Below are 27656 nucleotides of genomic sequence, written 5' to 3'. Positions count from 1 at the left end.
ATACTATAAACCAGGGGTCACCAACCTTTTTGAAAGCAAGAGCTACTTCTTGGGTACTGATTAATGCCAAGGGCTACCAGTTTGATACACACTTCAATAAATTGCCAAAAATAGCCAATTTGCTCAATTTACCTTTAATATATATATATATATATATATATATATATATATATATATGTCTTGATTGGATTATCCAGAGAATAGTGCTCGATACCGTGGTAGAGCGCAATATGTAGGTGTGGGGAAAAAATCACAAGACTACTTCATCTCTACAGATCTGTTTCATGAGGGGTTCCCTCAATCATCAGGAGATTGAGGGATCACCTGATCACCTGATGATTGAGGGAACCCCTCATGAAACAGATCTGTAGAGATGAAGTAGTCTTGTGAAGTAGTCTTGTGATTTTTTTCCCACACCTACATATATATATATATATACATATATATATATATACAGTGGGGCAAAAAGTATGTAGTCAGCCAGCGATTGTGCAAGTTCTCCCACTTAAAATGATGACAGAGGTCTGTCATTTTCATCATAGGTACACTTCAACTGAAGTGTACCTATGATGACATCACAATATATATATACACATGGCAGAGGGGTTAGTGCGTCTGCCTCACAATACGAAGGTCCTGCAGTCCTGGGTTCAATCCCAGGCTCGGGATCTTTCTGTGTGGAGTTTGCATGTTCTCCCCGTGAATGCGTGGGTTCCCTCCGGGTACTCCGGCTTCCTCCCACTTCCAAAGACATGCACCTGGGGATAGGTTGATTGGCAACACTAAATTGGCCCTAGTGTGTGAATGTGAGTGTGAATGTTGTCTGTCTATCTGTGTTGGCCCTGCGATGAGGTGGCGACTTGTCCAGGGTGTACCCCGCCTTCCGCCCGATTGTAGCTGAGATAGGCGCCAGCGCCCCCCGCGACCCCGAAAGGGAATAAGCGGTAGAAAATGGATGGATGGATGGATATATATATACATATATATATATATATATATATATATATATATACATATATATATATACATATATATATATATATATATATATACACATATATATATATATATACATACATATATATATATATATATACATATATATATATATACATACATATATATATATATATATATATATAAAATGTGTATTTCTGTCTGTCATTCCGTCGTACATTTTTTTCCTTTTACAGAAGGTATTTTGTAGAGATTAAATGATGAAAAAAACACTTAATTGAACGATTTAAAAGAGGAGAAAACAACAAAAAAATGAAAACTAAATTTTGAAACATAGTTTATCTTCAATTTCGACTCTTCAAAATTCAAATTTCAACCGAAAAAAATGAAGAGAAAAATTAAGTAAATTCAAATCTTTTTGAAAAAATTAAGAAAATAATTTATAGAACATCATTAGTCATTTTTCCTGATTAAGATTAATTTTAGAATTTTGATGAAATTGCGCCTATAACAATCTGAATAGTTATTTCCCTCTTTGTTCTGGAGGACACCACATCCTCGGTTTCCAAATATAATTTGGAATGTGGACTCATCAGACCACAGAACACCTTTCCACTTTGCATCAGTCCATCTTAGGTCAGCTCGGGCCCAGCCAAGCCGGCGGCGTTTCAAGATATTGTTGATACATTTCATTCATTCACCAGTGTGAGTGGTGAATGAATGATAGGTGGTGGTCGGGGGGGCTGTAGGCGCAAACTGGCAGCCACACTTCCGTCAGTCTATCCCAGAGCAGCTGTGGCTACTGATGTAGCTTATTACCGCTACATCAGTAGCCACAGCTGAGTCCCACTTCTCTGTGAGCGCTTTGAGTGTCTCAATTTGTTTTTTAGTTTTTTAATGGGTTTGGTTTTGCATAGTAGAGTTTAAACTTGCACTTACAGATGTAGCGACAAACTGTATTTAGTGACAGTGGTTTTCTGAAGTGTTCCTGAGCCCATGTGGTGATATCCTTTAGAGATTGATGTCGGTTTTGGATGCAGTACCGCCTGAGGGACCAAAAGTCTGTTATATCATCGCTTACGTGCAGTGATTTCTCCAGATTCTCTGAACTGATTTTACTGACCGTAGATGGTAAAATCCCTAAATTCCTTGCAAGAGCTCGTTGAGAAATGTTGTTCTTAGACTGTTTGACAATTTGCTAACAAAGTGGTGACCCTCGCCCCATCCTTGTTTGTGAATTACTTAGCATTTCATGGAAGCTCTTTTTATAGCCAATCATGGCACCCACCTGTTCCCAATTAGCCTGCACACCTGTGGGATGTTCCAAATAAGTGTTTGATGAGCATTCCTCAACTTTATCAGTACTTATTGCTACCTTTCCCAACTTCTTTGTCACGTGATGCTGGCATCAAATTCAAAAATTTTTTTATGAGTTTGAACATGAAATATGTTGTCTTTGTAGCATATTCAACTGAATATGGCTTGAAAAGGATTTGCAAATCATTGTATTCTGTTTATATTTACATCTAACACCATTTCCCAACTCATGGAAACGGGGTTTGTATAAAGTAATGATAGAGAATGCAACTGAGGCTGTATCTCCACTTCTGTCACTCTGGTTTGGACTACACCTGCCAACATTCGCCTTGTTCCCCTTTCTTATTTAGTTTTGCAAATCATGTAGATCCCATTTCCTTTTATACAAGCGAGGACGTCAGCACAAAGCGCCACATTTGCACCGTGTCAGCAGTGGGCAAAATGGCTTTAAGCTTGAAAAGTCAGCACCAGTGTAGGTTCTTTTGGAGAGGGGGGTGTTTATTCATTCATTTTCTGTCCCTTATCATTAAAAAAAGAAAAAAAGCTGACAAAAGCCTGATAAAAGACACCAAAATAGATAGAATCCCATCCAGTGGGCCAAGGTGCAGTGAAGGCCCAGAGGTAATGCTTAGTGCCGCATGAGCACTCAGCCAACATCTAAACACACCTCCCAGAGAGGTTTTTGGAGGAAGCCAGCACGTAAATGTGTTATTTTTATTCCCTCCATCGCTCTCTTCCTGTCTTTCCCAGAAGTGGAGTGAGACTATAAATATTAGCCAGTGTCTACCGGGCCATCACAAGGAATTTACTGAAGTTGGCTCAACAGTCGCATGAGATTCAAGTGGGCAAATCTCCCAGTAACGTCACACTGAATTTTCCAGCCCATTAGAAAACTGAAAAAGTGTGCAGGAAAGGACCTTAGCGTGTAGGGATTTAGATTTTTTTTTATTCTCCCAAAATGTTACACCCTAAAAGTAACTCTCATGGATACTCTTTAGTGCTTGTCTTCGCTTCCTGGTTGTCCATCATACTTCTTTTCAGCAATGGATGCACAGAAGCCTCCATGTATCACATAAAAGGTACGTATTACTTGTTATTTTATACGATGATCAAAAACATTCTTCTACATTTTCATCTTTCTGGTGATGAAAACTAACTTTACTGCTTACAGCCATTAAAAACAAATGAAAGTATATGCAGGGAGTAAACAAAATGTATTGGCGGAGGAAAAGAAAGCGAAATATGAGGACAACAGTTGTAATCATGCAAGCAAAATGTTAATTGATAAAAGTGATTTTTTCTTTTTAATTTGATTCTGCCATCCTAGTCACTGCCGTTGTGTCCTTGGGCAAGACACTTTACCCACCTGCTCCCAGTGCCACCCATACTACTTTAAATGTAACTTAGATATTGGCTTTCACTATGTAAAGCGCTTTGAGTCACTAGAGAAAAGCGCTATATAAACATAATTCACTTCACTTCACATTTGTAATTTAAAAAAAAAAATGGATAGGACATACTTAAAAAAAAAAAAAATCAATAAATGTTTGCTTATAAAGCCCCTAATCACAAATGTCTCAAAGGGCTGCACAAACCACAACGACATCCTCGGCACAGATCAAATGTATTAAAAACGTTCTTAAAGTGGTAAAATCATAAGAAAACAATGTAGTTTTATAACTGTGAATATGTACATTTAGAAAATGTAAACATTTACTACAAACAATTTAATTTTACCACAATAATAAAGACAAATAATTGGGAAAAACTGCACATATGTTTTGAATTTTAAAGGTATTAAATTACAACATCTTAATTTTAGATGAAAAGTAAAGGTTACTTTTACAAAAACAATGTGTATAATTTTACCAGCAATTTCATTTAACAAAAGGAGATTTTGTCAAAAATAAAAACACGTGTAATTTGAGATGAATTAAGTTATAATGTCATGTATTAAATTGTAATATTATGGTAAAAAAAAAGAACCTAATACATAGTATGGATAAAATGTACTTCTTTTTTTAAATGTATCAATCAATCAATAAATGTTTGCTTATATAGCCCTTACTCACAAATGTCTCACAGGGCTGCAAAAACCACAACGACATACTCAGCTCAGATGAAATGTAAATTAAAAATGTTCTTAAAGTGGTAAAATTATAAGAAAATAATTTTGTTTTATAACAGTAAATATGCACATTAACAAAAATTAACATTTACTACAAACAATTTCATTTTACCACAATAATAAAGACAGATAATTGGGAAAAACTGCACATAAGATTTGAATTTTAAAGTTATTATATTACATTATGTTAATTTTAAATGAAAAGTAAAGGTCACTTTTACAAAAACAATTTGTATAATTTTACCAGCATTTTCATTTGACAAAAGGAGAATTTGTAAAAAAAAATAAAGGTCTTGTGATTTTACACAAATACATGTGTAATTTGAGATAAATTAAGTTATAATGTCACGTATGAAATTGTAAAATTATGGTAGAAAACAAACAAACTAATAATTTAACTGTAGTAAAGTTGTATGGCAAACGTACACAAATATTACATGAATAGTCATATTTTTATGGAGAAAAAAACCCCTAACAATTTCAGGAAAATAAAGTGGAAATATTATGTGACATAAAATATGGCAGGGGTCACCAACACGGTGCCCGCGGGCACCAGGTCGCCCGTAAGGACCAGATGAGTCGCCCGCTGGCCTGTTCTAAAAATAGCTCAAATAGCAGCACTTACCAGTGAGCTGCCTCTATTTTTTAATTTTTTTTAAATTTATTAGCAAGCTGGTCTCGCTTTGCTCGACATTTTTAATTCTAAGAGAGACAAAACTCAAATAGAATTTGAAAATCCAAGAAAATATTTTAAAGACTTGGTCTTCACTTGTTTAAATAAATTCATTTATTTTTTTACTTTGCTTCTTACAACTTTCAAAAAGACAATTTTAGAAAAAAAATACAACCTTAAAAATGATTTTAGGATTTTTAAACACATATACCTTTTTACCTTTTAAATTCCTTCGTCTTCTTTCCTGACAATTTAAAGCAATGTACAAGTATTTTTTTTTTTGTAAAGAATAATAAATACATTTTAATTTAATTCTTCATTTTAGCTTCTGTTTTTTTGACGAAGAATATTTGTGAAATTTTTCTTCAAACTTATTATGATTAAAATAAAAATAAAAATAAAAATATATATATATTCTGGCAAATGTAGAAAATCTTTGGAATCAAATTTAAATCTTATTTCAAAGTCTTTTGAATTTATTTTAAAATATTTGTCCTGGAAAATCTAGAAGAAATAATGATTTGTCTTTGTTAGAAATATAGCTTGGTCCAATTTGTTATATATTCTAACAAAGTGCAGATTGGATTTTAAACTATTTAAAACATGTCATCAAAATTCTAAAATTAATCTTAATTCAGGAAAAATTACTAATGGTGTTCCATAAATTATTATTTATTTTTTTTCAAAAAGTTTCAAATTAGATCATTTTTTTCGGTTGAATTTTGAATTTTAAAGAGTTGAAATTGAAGATAAACTATGTTTCAAAATTAAATTTTCATTTTTTCCTGTTTTCGGCTCTTTTGAACCGTTCAATTAAGTAATTTTTTCATCATTTATTCTCTACAAAATACGTTCCATAAAAGGAGAAAAAATGTACGATGGAATGACAGACAGAAATACAAATGTTTTTATATTTATAGATTTATTTATTAAAAGTAAGTTGAGCAAATACGCTATTTCTGTCAATTTATTGAAGTGTGTATCAAACTGGTAGTCCTTCGCATCAAGAAGTAGCTCTTGCTTTCAAAAAGGTTGGTGACCCCTGAAATATGGTAATCCATACAGGTTTGCATTTTGGTAGTTTGGAGTTTCTCCTTGGGTTCCGACCACGGGAAGTCGTGGTGGTTTGTGCAGCCCTTTGAGGCACTTGTGACTAAGGGCTATAAAAATAAGCTTTGATTGACTGATAGCAAATTAGGCTTCCCCTTTTGATCTTTGGCATTAACATTCTGGCCTTTATTTGCAGCAGGAGCTCAGGATTGGAATGAAAATGATGGCATATCTTTGGTCCAAATCCTACATTTACTTCCAGCTGCTTTAAATTGTGAAAGAGAGAGAAGAGTCATTCTGTGGTATCGTTGCCAGGTCTGTGCACGTCTAAGGACAAGTACTACAAGCCCGGGGATTGGTACAGGATCGGCTGTGACAAGTGTTTCTGCCACGACTTTGGCGCTTACTGCTTTGCGTGAGTACATCCTTCACTTCAGGTCATTTTCATTGATTGCACTTATATCATCTGGTCTTGCCCAGGGCCATTCTGTCATTAAGCATGTTTCTCATGCTTCTTTCTGCTCCCCCCCGTCCTCCGACCGTGACCCACCTTGTTCCCGCCAGGCCGATGAAGCCCACCTCGTGGCCCAGGAAGTGCCGTCGAATCAGGACAGAGTGCGGCTACAAGGTGGTCTACAGAGAAAGTCCTCTGGTGGCGTGCCAAGCGTACAGCTGGATAGGATGAAGAACACACACATTCTTTGTTCATTCCATCAAGTAGAAATCTGCCAGACAAGGCCGTCTTAAGGCTGATTTTTTTGTTGTTTTTTTACATACTATATAGGTACAGTCATGCCACTTTATTAATAATGGGTTTGTAATATCATTTGTTTTGTTTAAAAGGTTGCAATTTAATGCTGAGCATCAATAAACCAAACCATTTGGTGCAAACAAGAAACGACACTTATTTTATCAACTTGCTACATGTACACTAACATTCAAGGGAATAAATGCATACTTTTATGAGGGGGTAAAGACATGTTTTTCTACAAACCTCGTCACGTCCGTTGTGTCCTGAGCAAGACACTTCACCCTTGCTCCTGATGGGTGCTGGTTGGCGCCTTGCATGGCAGCTCCCTCCATCAGTGTGTGAATGTGTGTGTGAATGTGGAAGTAGTGTCAAAGCGCTTTGAGTACCTTGAAGGTAGAAAAGCGCTATACAAGTACAACCCATTTATCATTTATCATTTATAAATGGGTTTAGCCTTGCATAGTAGAGTTTTAACTTGCACTTACAGATGTAGCGACCAACTGTAGTTACTGACAGTGGTTTTATGAAGAGTTCCTGAGCCCATGTGGTGATATCCGTTACACACTGATGTCGGTTTTTGATGCAGTTCTGCCCGAGGGATCAAAAGTCCGTAATATCATCGCTTACGTGCAGTGATTTCTCCAGATTCTTTTTGATGATTTTACGGACCGTAGATGGTAAAATCCCTAAATTCCTTGCAATAGCTCGTTGAGAAATGTTGTTCTAAAACTGTTTGACAATTTGCTTACAAAGTGGTGACCCTCACCCCATCCTTGTTTGTGAATGACTTAACATTTCATGGAAGCTGCTTTTATAGCCAATCATGGCACCCACCTGTTCCCAATTAGCCTGCACACCTGTGGGATGTTCCAAATAAGTGTTTGATGAGCATTCCTCAACTTTATCAGTATTTATTGCCACCTTTCCTGGCATCAAATTCTAAAGTTAATGATTTTTTAATATGTTGTCTTTGTAGCATATTCAACTGAATATGGCTTGAAAAGGATTTGCAAATCATTGTATTCTGTTTATATTTACATCTAACACCATTTCCCAACTCATATGGAAACAGGGTTTGTAATTGTATCAGGCCTGAAAATTAGGAGAGTTGGTGATTTTTCATTAGGTTGTAATATTCAAGGAGATAATGTATTTTACAGTACCGTATTTTTGGGACTATAAGTCGCAGTTTTTTTCATAGTTTGGCCAGGGAGGCAACTTAAACTCCGGAGCGACTTGTGTGTGAAATTAACACATTACCGTAAAATATCAAATAATATTATTTAGCTCATTCAAGTAAGAGACTAGACTTATAAGATTTCATGGGATTCAGCAATTAGGAGTGACATATTGAACATATTGAACATATAGCATGTTCTATATGTTATAGTTATTTGAATGACTCTTACCGTAATATGTTACGTCAACATAGCACCTTCTCAGTGCCAGGCTTGCCCATGACAGTTTGTTTGTGTTTTAGTTTTTCCTCTGTGTGTGTTTAGTATTTCCTGTCTTTAGTTCCTGTCAGCACTCTTATTTTGGTTCAGTTTCCTGTTTGTCTCCCTGAGTTCTGTGTCCCCTCTGCTGCTGATTGGCAACTGGCCACACCTGGTGTCAATTAGCCCGCTTCTATTTGAGCCTGTTTTTGTCCTCTAGTCAGTTGCTGGATTATTGTCCTTGCTACCTGTCGTGTCATGTCGTGTCGTATCATATCGTGTCATTGCAGCGTAGCGGTAAGCTATATGTCGGTATCTGTTTGTAGCTTACTGTCTTTTGTTCCCTGCTTCCGTTTTGCTTTCATTCTACAAGTAACGACATCTGTTTTCCTGTTCGCTATTCGCTAGATTCCACGCTAGGCTCTTTTGTTTTTGCTAGCTTCCATGCTAAGCTCCTTTTGTTTTCTAGCTCCCATGCTAGCTCTTTTAGTTTTGTTATCCGCCCCGTGCACGCTTTTTGTTGTACCCCTTTTGTTCTTGTTCTAGTATTTTAATTAAAACATGTTTTCCTGCAAAACGCCTGCCATTTCTCTGCATCTTGGGGTTCGTCACCAACTAACTGACACTCAGTTGGTTATTTATGCCTCATATAACCTACACTTATTCAGCCTGTTGTTCACTATTCTTTATTTATTTTTAATTGCCTTTCAAATGTCTATTCTTGGTGTTGGCTTTTATCAAATAAATTTCCCCCAAAAATGCGACTCATACTGCAGTACGACTTATATGTTTTTTTCCTTCTTTATTATGCATTTTCGGCACATGTGACTTATACTCCGGAACGGCTTATACTCCGAAAAATACGGTATATAAAATTTTTTTTTTTACATTGTAATTTTACACCCCAAAAACTTACATCATTTCAAGAGAATACATTTGTGATTGAAAATTTGCAATAACAAAAAAAGTGATAGAATTATTAAATATCAAGTAGGATTCAAATGACAAGTCACACTAAAAAAAAAAATCTGAGGTCCAGAAGATGTGTTAGTTACCTGTGTGATTAGGGATCCTAGGAACTTGGACTTAGTCTGTTCGGGGAGAATGTATTCTTTTACCCTAAAAGAAATCAATCAGAAACTGAACTTTTTTTGATCACAAAACATGTAAATACTGTACAAATGTATTCAAAGTAACATTTAGCATAGCTATGTCATGTACAGTCGTGGTCAAAAGTTTGCAAAGAACATCATGTCATGGCTGTCTTGAGTTTCCAATTATTTCTACAACTCTTATTTTGTGTGATGTAGTGATTGGAGCACATACTTGTTGCTCACAAAAAAACAATGAAGTTTGGTTCTTCTATGAATTTATTATGGGTCCACTGGAAATGTGAGCCAATGTGCTGGGTCAAAAGTATACGTACAGCAATGTTAATATTTGCTTACATGTCCCTTGGCAAGTTTACCTGCAATAAGGCACTTTTGGTAGCCATCCACAAGCTTCTGCTTGAAATTTTGAGCAGTCCTCTTGACAAAATTGGTACAGTTCAGCTAAATGTGTTGGTTTTCTGAAATTGACTTGTTTCTTCAGCATTGTCCACACGTTTAAGGCTGGACTTTAGGACGGCCTTTCTAAAACCTTGATTCTAGCCTGATTTAGCCATTCCTTTACCACTTTTGATGTGTGTTTGGGGTCATTGTCCTGTTGGAACACCCAACTGCGCCCAAGACCCAACCTCCAGGCTGATAATCTTAGCTTGTCCTGAAGAATTTGGAGATAATACTCCTTTTTCATTGTACAATTTAAAGCACCAGTTCCATTGGCAGCAAAACAGGCCCAGAGCATAATACTACCACCACCATGATTGACGGTAGGTGTGGTGTTCCTGGGATTAAAGGCCTTACCTTTTCTCCTCCAAAGACATTGCTGAGTATTGTAGCCAAACAGCTTCATTTTTGTGTCATCTGACCACAGAACTTTCCTGTCCATGTGATGTCAAGAAACTCAAGACAGCCAAGACATTATGTTCCTTACAAGTGTATATAAACTTTTGACCATGACTGTAAGTAGAACAAGTAATTAAAAAGACTTACCTTAGGGGTTGTTTTCCTGAAAATGTATTTTCAACTTTGATTGCCATAACTAAAATGTTACTATTTGGTTTATCATCATGTATACACATAGAAAGACTTTGTCAGTATTGGAGGTCATTTATTTAAAAATGCCTTCAAAAAAACCAGTTTAGCATTGTGTCAGAACATATTCTTCAAACAAGTGAATAATAAGTCAACATGTGAATTCCGGTTTTAAGGTTAGTGCAGATAAATAACTGTAACCTTACTGTATATATCATCAAATATCTGATTTGACGCATCTGCAAGTTGAATAATAGCTGCACAAAGTTTTCAACACATCCACATTTTTCACAATATTTCACTTTTGTCCGGCCAAAACCTGTTTATATGAGTGGAAATACTGATGGAAAAATATAATAATAATGCTGATTGTTAGTATTAGGGCCACAATGCAAAAGGAAAGGAAAGAAAGTGTCATAATGAGTGGAACAAATGTACCAAATCAATCAAACAAAAATGTAATTTATAACATTGTAAAAAAACAAAAAAACAACGCAACTGTTTTACAGTGTTGCCCTCAATATACTGTAAATTTGGTGGTGTAAAACATATAAAACATTTTTAAGTTATATAGATTTTATAGAAGAAGAAAATAAATACATTTTGTGAAGTTACTTCCAGGAAATAAATGTTATTGAATTAGTTAATGTTAGTGACATTAAAGGGCCTCTTCCAAGGACAAAATACAGTGTTTTAATAAAGCGTGTATGCATGTTTTTTTTTTGTAGTGCGTTGCTCCGCACAAAACACTAATCTATTTTTTTTTTTTTAAATTAAGTCATGAAAAACAATTCAAACGGTGTTACTAAACTGGGTCAGACTTCATGTGGATTGGTGTACATTTGCATCTTAAATCTTCTAGTATGTCGGTTACTAGTGCAAAAGAGAACCTTTGGTCTATGGTTACCATTACAATCCGCTATTATGAGTAACCTGCAGAGGCCTTGTAGGACCTTAAGGAGGTGACATCAGGAGGTCAGCCAAGGGTGAAGGAGGCACTGTGCAGCAGTGGCTCTCCTCTCCGGGTAATAATCTAACATGCGCAGTAAGAAGTCAGAGAAAGTGGAAGCTTCGTCCAAGAGGAAGTGGTATTTTTCCACCAGAATGTCGTAGAGTCTCCAGATCTTTAACAGTCCGACATGCTGGAGGTCACCTCGGGTAAGACAAGTAAACCACAATTATGGTCCTCAAGTCATTTCATTCTTTGTAAATCTCATTTTTGGTGGCATACCAAGGCTTGAACAAGTATTCATACACATTGTGTCACGTTACCACCACAAACTTAAATATATTATGTGACATATCAACACAAACTGGCAGAACCTTGTGGGGTGCAGAAAGAATCACCTTAGACCAGGGGTCACCAACCTTTTTGAAAGCAAGAACTACTTCTTGGGTACTGATTAATGCGAAGGGCTACCAGTTTGATACACACTTAAATAAATTGCCAGAAATATCCAATTTGCTCAATTTACCTTTAATAAATAAATATATATATATAAAAATATGGGTATTTCTGTATGTCATTCCGTCGTGCATTTTTTTTCCTTTTACGGAAGGTTTTTTGTAGAGAATAAATGATGAAAAAACACTTAATTGAACGGTTTAAAAGAGGAGAAAACAGGGGAAAAAAATGACAATTAAATTCTGAAACATAGTTTATCTTCAATTTCGACTCTTTAAAATTCAAAATTCAACTGAAAAAAAGAAGAGAAAGACTAGCTAATTTGAATCTTTTTGAAAAAATGAAAAAAAGAATTTATGGAACATCATTAGTAATTTTTTCTGATTAAGATTAATTTTAAAATTTTGATGACATGTTTTAAATAGGTTAAAAAACAATCTGCATTTTGTTAGAATATATAATAAATTGGACCAAGCTATATTTCTAACAAAGACGAATCATTATTTCTTCTAGATTTTCCAGAACAAAAATTTTAAAAGAAATTCAAAAGACTTTGAAATAAGATTTAAATTTGATTCCAAAGATTGTCTAGATTTGCCAGAATATTTTTATTTTTATTTTAATCATAATAAGTTTGAAGAAATATTACACAAATATTCTTCGTTGAAAAAACAGAAGCTAAAATGAAGAATTAAATTAAAATGTATTTATTTTTATTAAAAATAAAAACAATAAATTTACTTTACATTGATTTGTCAGGAAAGAAGAGGAATGCATTTAAAAGGTAAAAAGGTATATGTGTTTAAAAATCCTAAAATCATTTTTAAGGTTGTAATTTTTCTCTAAAATTGTCTTTCTGAAAGTTATAAGAAGCAAAGTAAAAAAATAAATGAATTTATTTAAACAAGTGAAGACCAAGTCTTTAAAATATTTTCTTGGATTTTCAAATTCTCTTTGAGTTTTGAATCTCTTAGAATTAAAAATGTCGAGCAAAGCGAGACCAGCTTGCTAGTAAATAAATACAATTTAAATAAATAGAGGCAGCTCACTGGTAAGTGCTGCTATTTGAGCTATTTTTAGAACAGGCCAGCGGGCGACTCATCTGGTCCTTACGGGCGACCTGGTGCCCGCGGGCACCGTGTTGGTGACCCCTGTCTAAGAGGGAAATGCACCTTTTGGGGGGATTTTGCCTATCATTCATAATATTCATATAAGAACACATGATTTTGTTTCTTCACGCATTCTAAGTTGTAAAATACGACAAGTATGAGTTGGTTAAAAATGCAGGTAACAGGAGTACTCTATTGTGCCTGTAAAGGCCTCTAAAACACGTCCAAAAACCGCCAACAGTACTGTACTTACAGCTTGTGACCTGAATATTAACCAAGTATTACCAATATTTGTATTATAAGCGTTGAACTATTTTTAACTACGTCGTGATCACGGAGCGCTAACTAGCTTATGCTGCTACATTGACACACTGAGCTGCTGCATCGCCTCAGAGTTGGTGAAAGTTAATACCAGATTACAAATCATGCCTCTCATGTGGATATGTGAAGGATGTTGAAGTTGGTCAACACTGACATTCAATTTAGACCCAAAGATGGCGAGAAAGACAAGAAAAATGCGTGTTTCGGGCAACTTTTTTACTTGTACCTGCGGCAGGATTATGACAAATTCTTCATTTGTCGTAGAATCATTTAAATCCCATCTTAAAACCCATTGGTAAACTCTAGCCTTTAAATAGACCCCCTTTTAGACCAGTTGATCTGCTGTTTCTTTTCTGCTCTGCCCCCCTCTCCCTCGTGGAGGAGGGGGCACAGCTTCAGTGGCCACGGATGAAGCGCTGGCTGTCCAAAGTCGGGACCCGGGGTGGACCGCTCATCTATGCATCGGTTGGGGACATCTCTGTGCTGCTGACCTCTCTCCACACGGGATGGTCTCCTGCTGGCCCCACTATGGACTGGACTCTCACTATTATGTTAGATCCACTATGGACTGGACTCTAACAATATTATGTTAGATCCACTATGGACTGGACTCTCTCACTATTATGTTAGATCCACTATGGACTGGACTCTCACTATTATGTTAGATCCACTATGGACTGGACTCTCTCACTATTATGTTAGATCCACTATGGACTGGACTCTCACTATTATGTTAGATCCACTATTGACTGGACTCTCACTATTATGTTAGATCCACTATGGACTGGACTCTCTCACTATTATGTTAGATCCACTATGGACTGGACTCTCACTATTATGTTAGATCCACTATGGACTGGACTGTCACTATTATGTTAGATCCACTATGGACTGGACTCTGACTATTATGTTAGATCCACTATGGACTGGACTCTCACACTATTATGTTAGATCCACTATGGACTGGACTCTCACTATTATGTTAGATCCACTATGGACTGGACTCTCTCACTATTATGTTAGATCCACTATGGACTGGACTCCCACTATTATGTTAGATCCACTAGGGACTGGACTCTCACTATTATGTTAGATCCACTAGGGACTGGACTCTCACAATATTATGTTAGATCCACTATGAACTGGACTCTCCCACTATTATGTTAGATCCACTATGGACTGGACTCTCACTATTATGTTAGATCCACTATGGACTGGACTCTCACTATTATGTTAGATCCACTATGGACTGGACTCTCACTATTATGTTAGATCCACTATGGACTGGACTCTCACTATTATGTTAGATCCACTATGGACTGGACTCTCACTATTATGTTAGATCCACTATGGACTGGACTCTCACACTATTATGTTAGATCCACTATGGACTGGACTCTCACACTATTATGTTAGATCCACTATGGACTGGACTCTCACTATTATGTTAGATCCACTATGGACTAGATTCTCACACTATTATGTTAGATCCACTATGGACTGGACTCTCACTATTATGTTAGATCCACTATGGACTGGACTCTCACAATATTATGTTAGATCCACTATGGACTGGACTCTCACTATTATGTTAGATCCACTATGGACTGGACTCTCACTATTATGTTAGATCCACTATGGACTGGACTCTCACACTATTATGTTAGATCCACTATGGACTGGACTCTCACACTATTATGTTAGATCCACTATGGACTGGACTCTCACTATTATGTTAGATCCACTATGGACTAGATTCTCACACTATTATGTTAGATCCACTATGGACTGGACTCTCACACTATTATGTTAGATCCACTATGGACTGGACTCTCACACTATTATGTTAAATCCACTATGGACTGGACTCTCACACTATTATGTTAGATCCACTATGGACTGGACTCTCACTATTATGCTAGATCCACTCGATGTCCATTGCACCGGTTGCCCTGGGGTCCTCTCCAAGGTTTTTCTCATTGTCCCATTGGGTTGAGTTTTTCCTTGCCCTGATGTGGGATCAGAGCAGAGGATGTCGTTGTGGCTTGTGTAGCCCTTTGAGACACTTGTGATTTAGGGCTACATAAATACAAATTAATTGATTGATTGATTCATTTCAACGGTAAGATATAAACATCCCAGTAACAGCAGACATTGTACAGTAAGAGATTATTTTACAATGTTTGTTGTTTGTATTTCTTGTTTAGCAACTAACAATACTGCTACATGATGCTAAGTGTTTCGGTTAAGCTAGACCTGTTTCGTACACAACTTCTAAAACTTGTAAATTATCTTCCCGATATTCAGTCTCAAACATGTAAGGTTTAGATAATCATTTGTCCCAAAGTTGTCCTTGTTGTCGTTCATGAAGCCTGTCATAAGCAGTAGTGTTGTTGTCATTGTTGTTGAAGAAGGAAAAAGCAAACATTGCGATGCACCTGAGAAATTAATATGCCGCAGTATGCTTAAAATGATTAAAATACGCAAATATTACGACTTATTGTGAATGTGTTACTACATTACATATATACTTACAGCATGTATGTACAACATTTATGGAGCTTTTTGGATGTTGTTAGAGAGCTTTACAGGCTCCCATTATCCCATTATGTTTAGCGGACTTTTGCCAACATTTATTTACGAGTTAGAATTCATCAAAAAAAGAAAAACCTACGTGTTCTTGCCCTTCAAAAGAATGGTGATTGATAGGAAAATAAACAAAATACCGTGCAGTTCTCGTTTAAGTTTGCAGCCCATGTTGATGTGTCAAAAACACAATTGTCTGCCTGTTTGTAGAAATCCTTCAAATAAAATATATTCATGTTTGTGTTGTGGTCAAGCTACTGGACAACAAAAAAATGAAGAACATACTCTTACCTCTGTGGCTGAAGTACTGCGACGAATATTTCCCGGAAAAAACTACAGTTGGTGGTATTTTACCCAGCAGCTCCATGATCTGGGCTATGTGATCTAAACATGCGCATACAAAGAATACGTTATTTTAAGCATGACAAATAGTCTCATTCAGTCCAGTGTTGGTAACCTAGTACATACTGTACCTTCTTCCAGGGAGAAGGAGGCGCCAGCTTTGGGTTCAAACAGAGAGTCTCCAGTAAGCAACTCAAAGGCCTGAGTGAGCACAGTCCAACATTACTTAGACAACTACTTAATGTCCATACAAAAGAAAAAAACGGTCACATAGAATAAGAAGACAGCAACTTGCAAATTTGGTGACTTTGACGCTACATTTAGCAAATATTCAGACTTGGACTTTCCCAAGCAGATAACGATCAGTCCAATATCATCAAAAAAATAAATAAAACAATTGCAGTATTTCAGTTAGGGGTGTAACGGTACGTGTATTGGTATTGAACCGTTTCGGTACGGGGGTGTATCGAACGAGTTTCAAATCTTAAGCCTTAACAAGCTGCTTTGCTGCTTCTGCCTCTGTCACAGCACCCAGCATTGTCCCACCCACACAACCTTCTGATTGGTTACATACGAAGCGATAACAGCCAATCAGCAGTGCGTATTCAGAGGGATAACAGCCAATCAGCAGTGCGTATTCAGAGCGCATGTAGTCAATGCTTCAGCATCGAACAGATATGTGTTTAGCAGCTGAGCATACGGCAGCGTACTCTCCCCAAATTATTAAAAAAAACACCTCCCAGTCAACTACTAGTACATCACTATGACCCCGTTGACGTTCTAGAAACTTAAACTGTAGCTCAGCTCGCTCGCAGTCCTGGCTTGAGGTGAAGGCTACCAGTAAATAGTTTTTAGCGTAACGTTAGCTCATTTTGCTGTGTGTGTGTATGTGTGTGTGTGTGTGTGTGTGTGTGTGTGTGTGTGTGTGCGTGTGTTAGAGGCAGCAAAGCCCTGTCTGTCTGTTATTTCACTTGAATTCCATGGTGTTCATGGATGAATAGTCTTTCCTTTTGTTATCGTACTATTTATACATCATATGTTGACAAAAATATAACATTTACATGATAAAAATCGACTACAGGCTTCCCAAATGCTGTGATAAATTAAGCATCATGAGTTGACTTGAAACTGTTTAATGTTGCACTTTTTATATGTAGAAGAAAAGTTTTGTATTTTTTTTCAATCAAAGCAACAACTTGAGGCAGTTTAATGTGGATTAATGTGGGCAGAATTATTATAGTGTTCCCAATGTTAAAGGATAAAACCATTGTTTACAAATTTGGTAAATAAATAACCAAAAATATTATATTTTGTTGTTTTTTTACTGTACCGAAAATGAACCGAACCGTGACCTCTAAATCGAGGTACGTACTGAACCGAAATTTTTGTGTACCGTTACACCCCTAATTTCAGTACATCGGCTTGCATCTAAAATCTCGTATTTAAGACTCCGATACAAGCAGTCCTGCAGCGTGTTTACTTGTGCAAAGCTCAGCCAGTCAACATGCAAATGTCCTTTAGATGTTGGTCTTTTCTTGTATTTTAGTAAAGTCATTTACAAAAGGTAAACCTAAGCACACAAGCTAGACATACTTTGCACAATAAGTGTCCTTAAATGAACAATATTAGTGTATGAAACATGAGTCTGTCGATATAGAAGTTTAAAAAAATTATATTTACTAAGGTGTGGGGAAAAAAATCAATTCGAATGCGAATTGCGATTCTCATGTTGTGCGATTCAGAATCGATTCTCTTTTTTTTTTTAAACGATATGTTTTTTTTTTATTCATCAATCCAACAAAACAATACACAGCAATACCATAACAATGCAATCCAATTCCAAAACCAACCCTGACCCAGCAACACTCAGAACTGCAATAAACAGAACAATTAAGAGGAGACACAAACACCACACAGAACAAACCAAAAGTAGTGAAACAAAATTAATATTATCAACAACAGTATCAATATTAGTTATAATTTCAGCATAGCAGTGATTAAAAGTCCTTCATTGACATTTATAAAAATAATAAAAAAGAACAATAGTGTCACAGTGGCTTACACTTGCATGGCATCTCATAAGCTGGACAACACACTGTGTCCAATGTTTTCACAAAGATAAAATAAGTCATATTTTTGGTTCCTTTAATAGTTCAAACTAATTTACATTATTGCAATCAGTTGATAAAACATTGTCCTTTAAAATTATAAAAGCTTTTTTTTTTAAATCTACTACTCTGCTAGCATGTCAGCAGAGTGGGGTAGATCCTGCTGAAATCTATGTATTGAATCAATACACAATTGTTTTGAATCGGAAAAATATCGTTTTTGAATTGAGAATCGCGTTGAATCGAGAAAAAAAAAATCGATATATACTCGAATCGCTACCCCAAGAATCGATATTGAATCAAATCGTGGGACACCCAACGATTCGCAGGCCTAATATTTACATATTTCTTAGAGACACAAAGTTTTCAGGAACAAAGCGTATAAGAAAGTATCTGGTAACAAACGTGTCCGCATCATTACCTTAACTTAATGATTCATTGTGCCCATCAGGTGTCAGTGAGGAAAATAATAATCATTCCATTTTAATTCAAATACAGTAGAATTCCATTCCAAGTGGTAAAGAAAGGTGGTCTTTTTTTCTTGCCTCTGTTGAGGGCGGTCACATTTTTCTCCCAGCTTGCTCTCTTTGTTTGTCTTGTCTGAACAAATGAGTTTTTTTTCCCTTGGACTCAGCCTTTGACTGATGTGTTTTTTACTCTTCCCCCCCTTTCCCACTATCACCTTTTTCCCACCTTTTTTAAGGAGTGCCGTAAAAATGGCTGATCCGTTGGCAGTCCCGTCTTGTCTCCCTGGAACGTATGTCTGCTCTTAGTGGGACTGTGCCGAAAATTTACTTTTCAGTTCTTATGTGTCTTGTGCATGTTAAGAATTGACAATAAATCCATTTCCAAATAATAAATAGGTTTAGTGTTTTTGATGCATTACATTGTTCTCTGTTTCTCTGTCTTCTTCTAACATTCCACACTACGAAATAATAAATGTATTATGATTTGTGCTGATATTGCATCAGATTCATATCGGAAAAAAAAAAGAAAAAAGATTGGGACACCCCGAGCTTATTAGTGCATTTCCATGGTAAGCGTAGACCACAATAAACTAAGTGAAAGTGAGTGGCCAGCAATTTAAATTCACTTAGCCCACAAAAGCTAAAAACATTGATGAGGGCCTAAACTTAAAACGTTTTTTTTCCCTCCACCGTTCTGATTTTTCCTCCCGAATTGGTATTAATGATGAATGCATGATAGTTAAAAAAAAAACGAGCCACTCAAAAAGTCGCAGGTATGAAGTGTCGGCACACTTGCTGGAGTACAAGCCAGAGATTTCTACAAATGTCCAAGAATGTCTCATCACACTGAATCAAAAAAAAAACAAAAAGAAATACTGAACATAATTTGTACATATAAAGTATTATCTTTAATGAAAACATTTCCTTGAGTGACAACATTCAGTTGGTTTCTCACCATGCAGGCCACGCTCCAGATGTCTGCCGGCGGGCCGTACTCAGACCCAAGTAGGACCTCCAATGAACGGTACTGACGAGTCTGGATCTCCCCACAGAAATGTTTGTACTGTTCCAAAAAAAATGTATCAATTAAAATGTTCTCAAGAAATATGTATACACACACTTAAATACTTCAAGTTTAATTTAAATGTATAAAATACTTAAACAGACATGAAGCATTAAATACTGTTCTGGCTTCTTTAAGGGGTCATATTATGATATTTTTTTTCTACATTAAAAACACTATCTTGTGGTCTACATAACATGTAATGGTGGTTCTTTGCTCCACATTTTGCATAGAATATGTTTTACAAATCATCCTCAAGCAGTTTTTTGAACGTCTCTTCAGGATGCGTCATTTTGTGGGCCGTTTTATTTAAGTGGCTCCCCTTTGACAGCGTCTTCTCCCCGTCAGCTATGCTGTAGGTCAGGGGTCACCAACCTTTTTCAAAGCAAGAGCTACTTCCTGGGTACTGATTAATGCGAAGGGCTACCAGTTTGATACACACTTAAATAAATTGTATTTCTGTGGTACATTTTTTTTCCTTCTACGGAAGGCTTTTTGTAGAGAATTAATGATGAAAAAAAAACACTTAATTGAACGGTTTAAAAGAAGAGAAAACACTAAAAAAATGAAAATAAAATTTTTAAAAATAGTCTTCAATATCGACTCTTTAAAATTCAAAATTCTACTGAAAAAAAGAAGAGAAAAACTAGCTAATTCGAATCTTTTTGAAAAAATTAAAAACATTTTTTATGGAAAATCATTAGTAATTTTTCCTGATTAAAATCAATTTTAGAATTTTGATGACATGTTTTAAATAGGTTAAAATCCAATCTGCACTTTGTTAGAATATATTACAAATTGGACCAAGCTATATTTCTAACAAAGACAATGAATTTTAATCATTGTAAGTTTGAAGAACTATTTCACAAATATCCTTCGTCAAAAAAACAGAAGCTAAAATGAAGAATTAAATTAAATTTTATTTATTATTCTTTACAATAAAAAAATAAATAAATACTTGAACATTGATTTAAATTGGGGCTTCACGATGGCAGAGGGGTTAGTGCGTCTGCCTCACAATACGAATATCCTGAGTAATCCTGGGTTCAATCCCGGGCTCGGGATCTTTCTGTGTGGAGTTTGCATGTTCTCCCCGTGACTGCGTGGGTTCCCTCCGGGTACTCCGGCTTCCTCCCAGGCTTCCTCCCCAGGTGCAAGACATACACCTGGGGATAGGTTGATTGGAAACACTAAATGGGCCTTAGTGTGTGAATGTGAGTGTGAATGTTGTCTGTTTATCTGTGTTGGCCCTCGTCCAGGGTGTACCCCGCCTTCTGCCCGATTGTAGCTGAGATAGGCACCAGCGCCCCCCGCGACCCCAAGGGTAATAAGCGGTAGAAAAATGGATGGATGGATGGAGAGGAAGAAATTCAAAAAGGTATATGTGTTTAAAAATCCTAAAATCATTTTTAAGGTTGTATTTTTTCTCTAAAATTGTCTTTCTGAAAGTTATAAGAAGCAAAGTAAAAAAATTAATGGATTTATTTAAACAAGTGAAGACCAAGTCTTTAAAATATTTTCTTGGATTTTCAAATTCTATTTGAGTTTTGTCTGTCTTAGAATTCAAAATGTCAAGCAAAGCGAGACCAGCTTGCTAGTAAATAAATACAATTTAAAAAATAGAGGCAGCTCACTGGTAAGTGCTGCTATTTGAGCTATTTTTAGAACAGGCCAGCGGGCGACTCATCTGGTCCTTACGGGCGACCTGGTGCCCGCGGGCACCGCATTGGTGACCCCTGCTGTAGGTAATAGTGCTTCCATGTGGAGTCTACTGACAGATGTAAGTTTGAACTATAAGCTATTCTGTATTGCAAATGGCAACAGTGGAGGATGCATGTGCATGTACGAGCCAGTCTGCCTCAACAAAAAGATAGCGGAAAAAGAAAGATGATTGACAACAGCGTCGGACTATGACGGTGGATGCTAGCAAAACCCTTTGGGTGCATTTCTGCCATATATGAATCGTCCGCTGATGTCACCAATGGGGAAAATTCCAAACAGCTCGTTTACCAGAATTATGAAAGAAGGCACAATTATTTTGTAAATATCTTGGAAATGATTTGATCTGTATTCTTCGGGACTTACGCAGATCCCATACACACAATGGCAAGAAGTACCCATACGTAAGAAAAGTTGAGTTTTAAGAGCCACATTATTTGTATTTGAGTGTTTAAATGTACATTTTAATGGTGAAAGACATTAATGTGTCTTATAATCATGTTAGCATTCAAGATAGTTAGTTATTACCGAATTTTTCGGAGTATAAGTCGCTCTGGGGTATAAGTCGCACATGCCGAAAAAAACATATATAAGTCACACTGGAGTATAAGTCGGATTTTTGGGGGAAATTTATTTGGTAAAACCCAACACCAAGAATAGACATTTGAAAGGCAATTTAAAATAAATAAAGAATAGTGAACAACAGGCTGAACAACGTTATATGACGCATAAATAACCAACTGAGAAGGTGCCTGCTATGTTAACAACTCAGTATTCTTCTTCCTTCAAACACGACGAGTTGAGTTTATACCAAAAAGTTCTATTTTGGTTTCATCTGACCACATGACATTCTCCCAATCCTCTGCTGTATCATCCATGTATCCATTTTGGTATCAACTCAACTCGTCGTGTTTGGAGGAAGAAGAATACTGAGTTGCATCCCAAGAACACCATACCTACTGTGAAGCATGGGGGTGGAAACATCATGCTTTGGGGCTGTTTTTCTGCTAAGGGGACAGGACGATTTATCCGTGTTAAGAAAAGAATGAATGGGACCATGAATCGTGAGATTCTGAGCCAAAACCTCCTTCCATCAGTGAGAGCCTTGAATGGTTGACCAAATACTTATTTTCCACCATAATTTACAAATAAATTCTTTAAAATTCCTACAATGTGAATTCCTGGATTTTTTTTTTCACGTTCGGTCTCTCACAGTTGAAGTGTACCTATGATGAAAATGACAGACCTCTGTCATCATTTGAAGTGGGAGAACTTGCACAATCGCTGGCTGACTAAATACTTTTTTCCCCACTGTAACATATTATGGTGAGAGTCATTCAAATTACTATAACATATAGAACATGCTATACCTTTACCAAACTATCTGTCACTCCTAATTGCAAAATCTGATGAAATCTTATACGTCTAGTCCAGTGGTTCTTAACCTTGTTGGATGTACCGAACCCAATTAGTTTCATATGCGCGTTAATCGAACACTTCTTAGTGAAAAATAAAATGTTTTTTTTCAAATTCAAGACAAAGGTAGGAGTTTTTGGTAACACTTTAGTATGGAGAACATATTCTAAGTAACAAAGACTTAATTTAGAGGTTTTCGGACACTAGGGGAACATATTCCAAGTAACAAAGACTTAATTTAGAATTATTTGGTTAGGATTAGGGTTAGGGTTATAATGAGGCCATGCCGAATAAGGCATTAATAAGCACTTAATGATAACTGGTTAAGGGCCAATATGTTACCAATTTGCATGTTAATAAGCCACTAATTAATTGTACATATGTTCCCCATACTAAAGTACTACCATGTTTTTTTACTGGTGCACAAAATGAAGCGTGCATGAACATCACCTTGTTCAAAGAACAAAACCGACAGTGCATAAACTCACAACAAATGACACGCCTGCAGATCAGTGTGACTTCTGCTGTTGCCGTATCCGTAATACCCTAATAGGGAGAAGTTTTTATTGACACGATGAATCGGGTGTGTCTTGACCTCCGCCAAACCCCTGAGGCCGGCTCACCGGACCCCTGGGGTTCCATCGAACCCAGGTTAAGAACCACTGGTCTAGTCTCTTACGTGAATGAGCTAAATAAATTATATGATATTTTTTTACGGTAATGTGTTAATAATTTCACACATAAGTCGCTCCTGAGTACAAGTTGCACACCCAGCCAAACGATGAAAAAAACTGCGACTTGTATTCCGAAAAATACGGTAGTGTGCTAGCTTGCATCTCCAGGAAAAGAGCATTATTACTGGTCCAAGACTTCATAGAAGTGTGGTTATTAATTCTACATATAGTAAAATCATGAAGGGAGCTTTCAAAGTTTGAAATTGATTTTGTTATGATCCGCTGCCCGGATCATACTCTATGCTGGTTTTGTTCCGTTTTTGTGTCATGTTCTGTTTGTGTTTGACTTCCTTAGTTTCTGTTTGTTCTGTCATTATGGTTTCATATTAGTTCCACCTGCTACTTGCTGTTGACGCACACCTGTTTCTCTTGATCACTGCCTTTTTTGTTCAGTTTTTGTCGCATCCTAATTTGTTTACATGCAACAAGTGACGTCTGCTATTCCATGTTTCTACTCGCTTGTTTTCACGCTACGCCTTGTCTATCTCTAACTCTCATGCTAGTAGTTTTTGTTTGATCTTTTTTGTGCCCTTGTGCCAGTTTTTCTGTTCATTGTCTGTTTTATTAGTTAAATAAATATTTGTTTTTTACTGTATGCTTTGTTCGAGCCAGACTGCATTCTTGGAAGAAGCAATCCGGCATCACTATGCCCAGCAAGCGTTACAGGTCCATCTTTAATACTGGTCATTTTTAAATCCCTACTGTATCCAATCCCCAACATGAGACCAAAAAACATTGTTCTTGCCTCCGACTTTTGTAATTGATTCTTATTTACCTAAAAATCTGGCTTTGTAGTTGAAAGATTTAAAATGAAGCCAAATTAAATGGTAATAGCATTTAAAAAACTACTGACCACCCAACAGGAACTCCCCAGGTCAGCGATCTTCACTGTAACTTCAGTGAACACGCAGGGAGTAGCCTCTTCTTTTTCTAGAAGGCAAATCATTGGAAAAACAAAAGTGTAAACACATTTCTAAAATACTAAATACAGTACAACAAGTGAATTTGTATTGCTTGATTACTTTGCAGCAATAAACAAACAAATTTGCCTTTGGGCTGAACCTCATCCTCAATAGGTAGACTGGGCACACTGCTGCCACCCACTGGTTGATTGTTGGACTGCTGGTTTATGCACAGCAGAATGTTCTCTGGCTTGATGTCTGTGTGGATTATTTTACACTGATCGTGAAGGTAATCCAAACCTTGCAGCACCTGGACCAAAAAGAGTAATAAAATGGACATATTAGCAGTAATATTATACGACATTCACAGCACATTATTTACCTGAATGAGTATTTGTTTGACACAAGGCTGAAAGAGTCGCCGATTCTTAAAGTGCGCCTGCAAGGTTCTCAGGTCTGGTCCCAGTAGCTCCAACACTAGACATATGTCTAAGCAGCATCCGTTTAGGCGTGGTTCTCAAACTGTGTGACGTGTAGCACTTGTGGTACGCCAAAATATCACTTGACTAAAGTACAATGTTTTATTTTCCTATATTTAAACACAGTGTTACTGTTCAAACTGTGTCTAATGTCACAATGGCTAAAATATTAATCATACTTGTTAAATAAAACCTTTGCCTTGTTTTTAATGAATACTTAGGCCTACTATACAACTATATTTCAATGTTGTTCATTATGGTGGTACTTGGAGAATCAAGTTTGACAATCACTGCATTAACCCTCTTGAAGGCCTACGGAAATGAGATGTTCTTATTTAAACGGGGATAGTAGGTCCATTCTATGTGTCATACTTCATCATTTTGCGATATTGCCATATTATTGCTGAAAGGATTTAGTAGAGAACATCGATGATAAAGTTCGCAACTTTTGGTTGCTAATAAAAAAGCCTTGCCTTTACCGGAAGTAGCAGACGATGTGCCCGTGACGTCACGGGTTGTGGAGCTCCTCATATCCTCACATTGTTTACAATCATAGCCTCCAGCAGCAAGAGCGATTCGGACCGAGCAAGCGACGATTTCCCCATTAATTTGAGCGGGGATGAACAATTCGTGGATGACGAAAGTTAGAGTGAATAATAAATATAAAAATTAAAAAAAAGACAGGGCAGTGGGAGCGATTCAGATGTTATTAGACACATTTACTAGGATAATTCTAGAAAAATCCCTTATCTGCTTATTGTGTTACTAGTGTTTTAGTGAGGGTTGTGGTAATCGCCAGTGTCTCAGATGGAAGCCATGGAGAAGCCAAGAAAGTCGCAGCTACATCTTTGACAGCTGCAGGACGACGCAAGCGGCGCTTATGTCTCCGATAATAGTCGACTTATTACCACAATTTTCTCACCAAAACCTGCTGGTTGACATCTGGTAGAGAAAAATGTTCGCTTGACTGCTCTGTTCCATATTAAAGCTTCAAAACAAACAAAGTTTGAACAATTAATTAATTAATTGAACAAATTGCAAAAGATTCAGCAAGACAGATGTCCAAAATACTGTGTAATTATGCTTTTAAATCGGACGACTTTTAGCCGTGAGTGGGGCTGGGATAAAATGTCCGCTACAACTAATAACGTTACAAGCAGGCGTCAACATGAGCGTCATCATTCCGCAACGTTTTCAACAGGACACTTCGCGGGAAATTTAAAATTGCGGTAGTAGTGGGTTTCAATAGGCCTTTAAGGCCCAAGCTGTTTGTTTACATGCTTTATTTCTATTTGCTATTTGGGCTTATTGGACCTTTTTCAGAATAACAATTAAGAATCATCTTTTGATATGATGTACTTAGTCCATAAATACACAAACATGTACTTCATGTATAGAGACATGCTAATTTAAATTTTTACACTTTTTACAAATCCCATGTACCGTATGTTTCGAAGTATAAGTCGCTCCGGAGTATAAGTCGCACCTGCCGAAAATGCACAATGAAGAATGGAAAAAACATATAAGTCGCACTGGAATATAAGTCGCATTTTTGGGGACATTTTTTTGCTAAAACCCAACACCAAGAATAGACATTTGAAAGGCAATTTGAAATAAATTACAGAATAGTGAACATCAAGCTGAATAAGTGTACGTTTTTTGACGCATAAATAAGCAACTGAGAAGGTGCCTGCTATTTTAACCTAACATATTATGGTAAGAGTCATTCAAATAACTATAACATATAGAACATGCTATACCTTTACCAAACAATCTGTCACTCCTAATTGCTAAATCCCATGAAATCTTATAAGTCTAGTCTCTTACGTGAATGAGGTAAATAATATTATTTGACATTTTACGGTAATGTGTTAATAATTTCACACATAAGTCGCTCCTGAGTATAAGTCGCACCCCCGGTCAAACTAGGAAAAAAACTGAGACTTATAGTCCGAAAAATACGGTATGTTATACTCTTCTGACACCACCAGATGACAGTATTAGTGTCCACATAAGCAGCCATTAGACCCCAATTCAGTAGTGTACACAATTTGGGAAAAAAAAAGAGTTATAAGGTGCTGTCCACGCATGTGGCCACTACGCCTTTAGAGGTTTTAAAGGCCTACTGAAAGCCACTACTAGCGACCACGCAGTCTGATAGTTTAAATATCAATGATGAAATCTTAACATTGCAACACATGCCAATACGGGCTTTTTAGTTTACTAAATTGCAATTTTAAATTTCCCGCGATGTATCCTGTTGAAAACGTCGCGGAATGATGACGCGTGCGGGTGACGTCACCGGTGGTAGCGGACATGTTCTCCCAGCACCAGTCACAGCTACAAGTCGTCTCTTTTCATCGCATAATTACACAGTATTCTGGACATCTGTGATACTGAATCTTTTGCAATTTGTTCAATTAATAATGGAGATGTCAAAGAAGAATGCTGTTGGTGGAAAGCAGTGTAGTGCTCATGTCTACGGCTCTTACCGTAGACATGAGCGGAGCTTGCGTCCTCCTGCAGCTGCGGACTATTACCTACTCCCACCGGAA

General features: G+C 36.8%; 2 protein-coding genes across 8 annotated transcripts in view; one reads left to right on the top strand and one right to left on the bottom strand.

Moving 5' to 3' along the window:
- Nucleotides 1–7684, top strand: part of LOC133555285 (LHFPL tetraspan subfamily member 4 protein-like) — a 111156-nt gene extending 103472 nt beyond the window's left edge. The window contains exons 5-6 of the transcript XR_009807311.1: nucleotides 6441–6540; nucleotides 6690–7684. The gene's annotated coding sequence lies outside the window, so the exon portion shown is untranslated. The remainder of the gene's footprint in view (nucleotides 1–6440; nucleotides 6541–6689) is intronic.
- Nucleotides 7685–10505: 2821 nt separating this feature from the next.
- The window catches only part of si:ch211-220i18.4 (SRSF protein kinase 3), a 33791-nt gene continuing 16640 nt past the window's right edge, over nucleotides 10506–27656 (bottom strand). For 6 of the 7 annotated variants that reach the window (XM_061904919.1, XM_061904922.1, XM_061904925.1 and 3 more), the window contains 7 exons: nucleotides 25005–25111; nucleotides 24770–24932; nucleotides 24574–24650; nucleotides 19744–19851; nucleotides 16345–16414; nucleotides 16163–16255; nucleotides 10506–11603 (listed from right to left, as the gene is read on the bottom strand). In XM_061904919.1, coding sequence (XP_061760903.1) covers nucleotides 11419–11603; nucleotides 16163–16255; nucleotides 16345–16414; nucleotides 19744–19851; nucleotides 24574–24650; nucleotides 24770–24932; nucleotides 25005–25111 — 803 coding nt within the window. In that variant the 3' untranslated portion in view covers nucleotides 10506–11418. Of the gene's footprint in view, nucleotides 11604–16011; nucleotides 16087–16162; nucleotides 16256–16344; nucleotides 16415–19743; nucleotides 19852–24573; nucleotides 24651–24769; nucleotides 24933–25004; nucleotides 25112–27656 lie in introns of all 7 variants that reach the window. The other variant, XM_061904921.1, reaches the window with a different exon arrangement.

Source organism: Nerophis ophidion, linkage group LG06 (assembly GCF_033978795.1).
Source record: "Nerophis ophidion isolate RoL-2023_Sa linkage group LG06, RoL_Noph_v1.0, whole genome shotgun sequence".
NCBI classification, from domain to species: Eukaryota; Metazoa; Chordata; class Actinopteri; order Syngnathiformes; family Syngnathidae; genus Nerophis; species Nerophis ophidion.
The sequence above is the reverse complement of the archived record's forward strand: the minus strand, read 5'-3'. Positions and strand labels throughout refer to the sequence as shown.